At 53.0% G+C, this 8,864-nt stretch overlaps 1 protein-coding gene across 1 annotated transcript; it reads left to right on the top strand.

Annotated features, from left to right (window-relative positions):
- Positions 1–5,120: 5,120 nt before the first annotated feature.
- TMEM270 (transmembrane protein 270) lies at positions 5,121–8,537 on the top strand. The gene is given in 3 exon segments (XM_021711225.1): positions 5,121–5,192; positions 7,675–8,074; positions 8,185–8,537. Coding segments are annotated over 3 exon segments (825 nt in total).
- Positions 8,538–8,864: the final 327 nt, after the last annotated feature.

Raw genomic sequence — 8,864 nt, 5'->3', positions numbered from 1 at the left:
GTAGAGATGAGGTCTCGCTGTCCAGGCGGGTCTCGAACCCGCGGGCTCAGGCCATCCACTTACCTCAGCCTCCCAAAGGCGCGGGATTTCAGGCTGAGCCACCGAGCCCGGCTCAATATGTTTTTTATCGCAGGTGGCACCCAGAGCCTGAAACCAGCATGGGACAGCTGGATCAGGGCTGGGTAGCGTCCGAGGCTCCGTTAACCCCAGACTCATCAGAGCACGTGTCCTGTAGACGTTGTTGTTTTTGCAAATGAGTGTGAGATCGTATCTCACTGTGGTTTCAATGTGCATTCCTCCCCAATGACTAATGAAGTTGAACCTCTTTTCATAAGTTTATTGCCTCCTCCGGTTTCTTTGTCTGTGAATCGCCTTTGCCCTTGTGTTCCACTGGGTCATTTGATTTCTTTTTCCTTTCCTTGTTCATTGATGTGTAAAAACAGCATTTATGGTGTACAGCAGGGTGTTTCGATCTATGTGTCCACTGTGGGATAACTAAACAAGCTCTTCGACATAGGGCATTGTCTCACACACTTATTTGTGCCGAGGACACTCCAAATCTACTCTCAGCCATTTTCAAGTGTACAATATATTTCCAACTACAGTTACCATGGTGTACAATAGATTTCTTGCATGTATTTCTCCTAACTGAAATTTTGTGAGGGCCGTTAAATTTTATCTCACTGATTTGAGGGAGTTCCTCAGATATTCGCTATAGTCTGGATACTGTTTGGTGGACTACACAACGTTTCTCCCAGGCTGGCACTGCTTTTCAGCTTTGCTAATGACGCAGATTCAGCAACAAGGAAGAAGATTTTTGGTGACATGGGCCAGGACCATGGTGGTGGCTGGTGGGGGCCGTAAGATCACTGCAAGACTTCTTTCAACAACATGGTTTAAATGGGGAGATGAGGGTGCACTGGGGAGCATTTTCTTTAGGACCAGAGAGTCTTCGTGGAGAAGAGAGTAACTAGAGAGGGTGAGAGTGGGTGAGGCAGAATGTCCCAGAGAAAGATCTTGGTCAGCTGCTGGATTAGTGCATCTTGCTGCACTAAAAACCCTGATTCTGAACAAACTGGCCCATACATGAATGGGTGAAAATTATATTTCCTATCGTTGTTTTTCATACATTGATGATTTTTGTACCTCACAAGTGTGACTTTGCAATCTACTGCTTGCATGCATACATTTTTGCCCATTTATCAGAGCTTTTATTTTGGGACGGATAATATTTTTGAACAAAGGGATGGTCTGACATCTTTATACTCCTTTAAAAACTCTTTATTTTTATGTTTTACTGTGTTGCTCAGGCTGGTCTTAAACTCCTGACTTCCACTGATCCTCCCACTTTGATCTGCCAAAGTTCTGGGATTACAGGCATGAGCCACTGCACCTGGCCTAAAACATTAAATTTTTTTTTTTTTTGTAGATACAACGTCTTTTTTTTTTTTTTTCTTTTTTGAGTTGGAGTCTCACTCTGTCACCTAAACTGGAGTGCAGTGGCCGCTCCCGGCCACCGCAGCCTCCACCCCCTGGGCTCTGGCGATCCTTCCGCCTCAGCCGTCCGAGTAGCCGGAATTACAGGCATGCGCTACCACACCCGGCTGATTTTTTGATTTATTGTAGAGATGAGATCTCGCTGCCCAGGTGGGTCTCGAACCCACGGGCTCAGGCAATCCACTCACCTCAGCCTCCCAAAGGCGCGGGATTACAGGCTGAGCCACCAAGCCCGGCTTGAATTAATTTTAAGGTAGCAGTCATCCTTCTTTATATTTGGCAGTATTTTTCTTTTTTTTTTTTTTTTAAGTTGGAGTTTCACTCTGTCGCCCAGACTGGAGTGCAGTGGCATGCTCATGACCACCACAGTCTCAACCTGCTGGGTTCAGGGGATCCTTCCGCCTCAGCCTTCCAAGTAGCTGGAATTATAGGCACGCGCCACCACACCCGGCTAATTTTTTGATTAATTGTAGAGATGAGGTCTCGCCAAGTTACCCAGGCTGGTTTCGAACCCGTGGACTCAGGCAATCCTCTCACCTTGGCCTCCCAAAGTGCTGGGATTATAGGGTGAGCCACCATGCCTGGCTTTTTATTTATTTTTTTTATTTTCAAGATTATGTTGGACTCTGAATGAATTGCCTGAAAGCAGTCTGGTTAACATAACTATTTCCACACATTGGCTTGTGGATTAATAAAATTTGTGCACCCCGGGTGATTTCTTTTTACAAATTTGCACATATTTGAAAGCAATTTCGTCCAATTTGGAGCTTATTTTGTTTTAAAAAATTCTCAAATTCCTTTCCCTCCACAGATTCTGACTTCATTACTCACCAGCTCTGAGCATTGCCAAAGGCACACCAGGGGTTTGGTTTCACTGACTCCTCTTGGACCTCCCGGGCTGGTTCCAAGCTTATCCTAGCTTCACAGATAAGGAAACGGGCAGGAGCTCGGCCAAGGTCATGGACTTGTACGGTGAGGTCCGTTCAAACCTACATCGGTCGGTGTCCAAATCCTTCTCCCTTAGCCAGGATACAGTCCCTCATCCTTTCGTCAGTTTTTAATCATTATTTTTGCATGTAAGTGGCTTGGATAAAGTCATCTTTAGAAGAAAAAAAAATGCAAGTTCCGGGCTGGACGCAGTGGCTCAAGCCTGTAACCCCAGCACTCTGGGAGGCTGAGGTTAGGGGATTGCCTGAGCCCATGGGTTTGAGACCAGCACCGGCAACTTGGCGAGACCTCATCTCTTCAATAAATCCAAAACAAGTTAGCCAGGCATGGTGGCGTGTGCCTGTAGTTCCAGCTACTTGGAAGGCTAAGGTGGAAGAATCACCTGAGCCCAGTGGTTGACGCTGGGATGGCCGTGAGCATGTGTGCCACTGCACTCCAGCCTGGGTGACGGAGTGAGACTCCAACTCAAAAAAATAAAAATAAAAAAGGCAAAGGCCAGGCTCGGTGGCTCAGTCTGTAATCCCAGCACTTTGGGAGGCCGAGGTGAGTGGATTGCCTGAGCCTGCGGGTTTGAGACCCGCCTGGGCAACTTGACGAGACTTCATCTCTACAACAAATCAAAAAAGTAGCACGCGCCTGTAGTTCCAGCTACTTGGAAGCCTGAGGCTGAAGGATCGCCGGAGCCCAGCAGGTCGAGGCTGCGGTGGCCGGAAGCAGCCATTGCACTCCAGTCTCGGTGACAGAGTGAGACTTCAACTCAAAAAAAAAAAAAAAAAAGGCAGGAATGTAAGGTAAGAGAAACTGTTGCAAAACTCAAATAGTAAGCAAGTTTAAGAAACCCAGCACTTGGGCCGGGCAGCGGTGGCTCACGCCTATAATCCCAGCGCTTTGGGAGGCCAAGGTGCGAGGACTGCCTGAGCCCAAGGTTCAAGACCAGCCTGGACAACTTGGCAAGACCTCATTTCTACAATAAATAATAAATTAACCGGGTGTGGTGGCACACGCCTGTTGTCTGCTTGGAAGGCTGAGGCCGAAGGATCCCTGGAGCCCAGCAGATCATTGCTGGGGTGGCCATGAGCATGCCACTGCACTCCAGCCTGGGCGACGGAGTGAGACTCCAACTAAAAAAAAAAAAAGGAAAAAAGTTCCATTATGTATGAAGACATATTTATCCTTCTGGAAAAAAAAAAAGCGAAATTTGGCCATAAGATGAAGTTTGAACATTGGATCATGAAACAAAGAGGGGAGAATACGGTGCGGCTGGTTTCTCGGTGGTTTCGCCTCCAGCGACCCAGGCACGACCGGACCTGCCCAGGGCGAGCTCCTCGGGGTGACGCGACCTTGTTGTCGCAGAGAAACCGGCCTGGCCCGACCAGCCACTGCAAACTGTCCATCCACTCGTGCTGGGCGCCCGGGCAGGTCCCGCGCCCCCGGTGTCTGCTGCCCCCGCGCGGCCGCGCCTCCGTCCTGCACCCGTGGGGGGGGCGCACCTGCGCGTCAGTGGGCTTCCCCCCCTCCCCGCTCCCTCAGCCCCGGGCTGGGGATAAGGTCCCCATGGAGCGGGACAGGGACGGGGGAATGGCTGCCACTGAGAACTGCGTTATCCCACTCAGTCCTCCTGGGTCACCTTGCAAGGCGAAACTCCAAAGTCACCTGCGCAGTAGCGCACAGGTGGCCTTGACCCTGGTGCCGAGGAGAAAGAGTATAGGGCGGGAGGGAGGTCTTGCACAGAGGGTAGGGGGCTCCCAGCTGAAGGATCTAAACTGGGGGCTCCTTTTGCAACAAGTCTTGCTGTGCACAGGTGAACCTGGCAGGTGGGGACATTATTCACTGATTTTTAATTTATTATTATGATTATTACTATTATTTGAGTTGGAGTCTCACTCTGTGGCCCAGAGGCACGCGCTACCAGGCCAGGGTAACTTTTTGATTTATTGTAGAGATGAGGTCTCTACAATAAAAGTTGCCCAGGCAGGTCTCGAACCCGCGGGTTCAGGCAATCCACTCACCTCAGCCTCCCAAAGGCGTGGGATTACAGGCTGAGCCACCGAGCCTGGCTCTTTATTATTGTTTTAAATTATTTTTATTTTAAAGATGCGGTATTATTATTATTATTATTATTTTGTTTAGCTTTTTGAGTCAGGGTCTCGCTTTGTTCCCCAGGCTGGAGAGCAGTGGCATCACCACGGCTCACCGCGCCTTGACCTCCTGGGCTCAGGTGATCCACCTCAGCCTCTCAAGTAGCTGGGACTACAGACACGGACCACCATGCCTGACTGATTTTTTTGATTTATTATAGAGTCGCGGTCTTGAACTCCCAGGCTCAAGCAATCCTCCCGCCCCAGCCTCCCAAAGTGCTGGAATTACAGGCGTGAGCCACCACTCCCGGGCTCTGCCTCACTTTCTTATTTCCCTGTGGATGCTTGCAGGGATCATCCCCCAAACGAACTGCTTGCACTTGAATTCTTATTCCGGGGTCTCCTAGGGAATGTCACCTGAAGGAAACTTTGCCCCAAGACCCCCCTAACTCTGTGGGGCCAGACTTGAGTTGAAGTCTCAGGTAAGGGGGGGTGTCTCTTGCGACAGCTGGGTTTCCATGGTAACTGGCCCCCAGCCTGCGGCATCTGTGAGGTCACCCTGCTTCTCTCAGCTGGAGGAAGCTAGGGAGGCCAGACATGGAGGCCCTCCCTTCTGGCAGATATGGCCTCTTGGGGATTCTGTCGCAGGTTACAAGGCTCTCAGGGCTGGTGAGTGGGAACTGTGGGGGCAGTGGGGTGGGGTCACACACCTGGCCCTTCACAGCCACCTCAGACCTGCTGGACTCAACCGTGACTGTCCCACCCAGTAGAACTAGGTGACTCTCTGGCTTTGGGCATAATCTGACAGCTCTTAAACCGTAACGCTGGAATTTTCTCTATAGAGGGTCACCGCTCTGGGTTAAGCATTGCCCTTCCCACCCATCCATTTTCTTCTTTTTCTTTTCTTTTTCTTTTTTCTTGAGTTGGAGTCTCACTCTGTCGCCCAGACTGGAGTGCAGTGGCCACTCCCGGTCACTGCAGCCTCGACCTGCTGGGCTCCGGCGATCCTTCTGCCTCAGCCTTCCGAGTAGCTGGAACTACAGGTGTACGCCACCACGCCTGGCTAATTTTTTGATTTATTGTAAAGACGAGGTCTCACCTCGTTGCCCAGGCTGGTTACAGGCTTGAGTCTCATCTTCTTTAATCATGTCAACATTTGCAGTTGGGGCCACACTTCCAAATCACAACCGCTCAGGGAGCTAGCCGAGTTTCAGACTGTCTTCCAGGGTCTTCTGCTGTGGCTTACGAAGGGGAGAGAACAGGGCATAGTAGAGAGACAGACACCATTAGATTTGAGTCTGGGCTGTTCCTCTCTTTAGCGGTGTGACTTTAGGCAAATTACTTTACCTCTCTGAGCGTGTTTCCTCCTCTATAAAACTGATCTTGGCGGATTAGTGGGATAGAATAGGTTTCTCTGGTCATGTCATCATAGTGTGGAGGGCCCTAATTCCCACCTCCACCTTCATTCTTCTTCTGGGACCCTTGGTCTTCTTCCTCTCCCAGCTAGCTTCACCCTTCGGCTCTGCTCATTAAGCCTGTGAGTGGGGCATGCAGCCAGCCTCAGGCAGTTGCCTCCCACCTGGTGCCTCAGACGCTCCAGGACCCAAGCTCTACTGGTCCTGTGGGCATGAACGTGAGGGGTCCAGATGGGTGGACAGGTGTCATTCGAAGCTGGGAGCTTTGGGGCTCTGGTGAAGGATCTTTTTTTCTTTTGAGTTGGAGTCTCTGTCACCCAGGCTGGATTGCAGTGGCACGCTCATGGTCACCTCAGCCTCGACCTGCTGGGCTCAGGTGATCCTTCTGCCTCAGCCTTCCAAGTAGCCGGAACTACAGCCACGTGCCACCATGCCCGGCTAATTTTTATTTTATTGTAGAGATGAGGTCTTGCCAAGTTGCCCGGGCTGGTCTCGAACCCGTGAGCTCAGGCAGTCCACTTGCCATGGCCTCTCTCAATGCTGGGATGACAGGTTGAACCACTGAGCCCGGCTGTGAAGGGTCTTTTAGTCCCAGGACTCCAGCACAGCTCCTCCCTTCCACCCCGCTCAGTGAATGTGAGACATCCTTGTCCAACTTGTCACATCAGAAATCTGGACATCTTGGGTCCCACCCTCCTCTTCACCCCCTCGGTAGGTCCGTCATTCATTCTGCCCCCCCATGTGTCTCACAGCTCTCTACCGCTAATGGACTGCCTTTGCCCTCAGCCACCCTCAAGATGCCAGGGGTAACTGGGACATAGACAAGCCCAGGAGCCTGGGAGAAGACAAGCGACCTGGGTTCAAATCCTGGGGGATTTTTTTTTTTGAGTTGGAGTCTCACTCTGTCACCCAGGGTGACAATCAATCTGTTGGGGTGCAGTCAATCTGCTGGACTCAGGCCATCTTTCCACCTCAGCTGGAACTACAGGCTTGTGCTACCAGGCCCGGCTCATTTTTTGGATTTATTATAGAGAGGAGGTCTCTCGTCAAGTTGCCTGGACAGATCTCGAACCTGCTGGCTCAGGCAATTCACTCACCACAGCCTTCCAAAGTGCTGGGATGATAGGCTGAGCCACTGAGCCTGGCCAAAATTTATTTATTTATTTTTGAGTTGGAGTCTCACTCTGTTGCCCAGGCTGGAGCGCAGTGGCGTGCTCATGGCCATCGCAGCTTCGATCTGCTGGGTTCCAGCGATCCTTCTGCCTCAGCCTTCCAAGTAGCTGGAACTACAGGCATGTGTTACCACACCTGGCTAATTTTTTGATTTATTGTAGAGATGAGGTCTCACCAAGTTGCCCAGGTGGGTCTCGAACCCGCAGGCTCAGGCAATCCACTCACCTCAGCCTCCCAAAGTGCTGGGATTATAGGCATGAGCCACAGCACCTGGCCTGGATTTTTATATAATAATAATGCGACCTCCTTCAGTCTGGAGTATTGTAAATGGTCATGTAAATCCAATGGAGAAGAACCCACATGGAACAGGAAACACGTTCTAAAGCACCCCGCTCAGTCCTCAAATTGGTCAAAAGCCATCCTTGTGGGGAGGGGAGGGGACTGAGGCTTTGGGCGGGGGAGGGCCCGGGCTGAGGCCACCCAGCAGCCTCGCCTCTGCAGCCATGATGGGCTCCTGCCCCGGTGGGTGACATGGCGATGACGGACTCTCCCTCCTCCTGCAGCTGGTCCAGAACCGCGTCCACCTCTACAATTTCCTGCTTCTCAAGATTCTCTACTTCAACCACTGGGTGTCGGGGCTGGCCCAGGAGGCTGGGGGGGCGTCCTGCAGCCAGCAGGCCCACCCACCCCCGGGAGTCGAGGCCTGCCCCCTGGGCCAGACTCTCCGGGCCGGGCTGGCCCTGGTACATGTTCTGGTGTGGCTGGCCCTGTGGGGCCCCAGGCTGGCGTGGGCGGGTGTGCAGGGCGGCGCCCGGGCCTTGGGCTTGGCCCTGCTGGGTGTCTGGGAGCGGCTGGGCTTCTGCGTGGCCCTCTGGAAGGACTTGCTGCTGTGGGGGCTGCACAGCTCGCTGCTGGTAGCCTTGCTGGTGCTTCTGCTAACCTGGAAGCTGTGTCAGAAGGCCCGTCTCGTCATCCTGGCCTGGCTGCCTGGCAAGGTGGATAGGCTGGGCCACTGCCGGGGACAGGCCTGGGGTGCCGGGCAGGGCTGGGGCTGGGCTGGGGACCAGAGCCAGGGGCTGCAGCCCTGTGAGCTCCTGGGGCCTCCTGCTCACCCACTTCCCTGCCCCGGGCCCTGCAGGATAGCCACGTGGTGCGGGAGCTTCTGGCGCCACTGAGACGGCTGTCCTGGTGGGTGGAGAGCACAGCCGCGCTCACCTCCTGGCATCTGGTCTACCTCGTCACCTGGACCACCTGCCTGGCCTTCCACCTGCTGCAGGCTGCCTTTGAGCACACGGCCCAGCTGGCCCAGACCGAGGAGGCTGAACTCCAGGAGGCCTCAGGTCCCTCACCAGAGACCCTACTCCCTGGGCCCTTGACCCCTGAGGCTGGGCCGGTCCTGCCAGAGCAAGGGACCCCTGGAGAATAAATGCGTCCCCATCTGTCTCCCTCTCCTGGTCTGGCCTAGGGTCTCACTCCCTCTTCCCTACTAGGCTGAAAGAAAGTTGTGTGAGTGCCTGTGTGTGCTCGCATGTACGCGCGTGTGCCCGGGGCTGCCTCTGGGCAGGGAATCACGCCCACCCTGCGGGCACCTTTCATGTGCCGGATCCCAACCGTCTCAGATACTTGACACATGATTTGGTGTAACTCTCCCAGCAACACAGGCCTCGGGTTTGATCAGTGCCATTTCCAGACGAGCACATTGCGCTTCAGAAGAATTTCCCAAGGCCACGGAGTCTGGCAACGGTAGAGTCAG

The sequence above is a fragment of the Carlito syrichta genome, unplaced genomic scaffold (genome assembly GCF_000164805.1).
Source record: "Carlito syrichta isolate Samal-C Ts95f unplaced genomic scaffold, Tarsius_syrichta-2.0.1 Scaffold301943, whole genome shotgun sequence".
In the NCBI taxonomy this organism is placed as follows: Eukaryota; Metazoa; Chordata; class Mammalia; order Primates; family Tarsiidae; genus Carlito; species Carlito syrichta.
The sequence above is the reverse complement of the archived record's forward strand: the minus strand, read 5'-3'. Positions and strand labels throughout refer to the sequence as shown.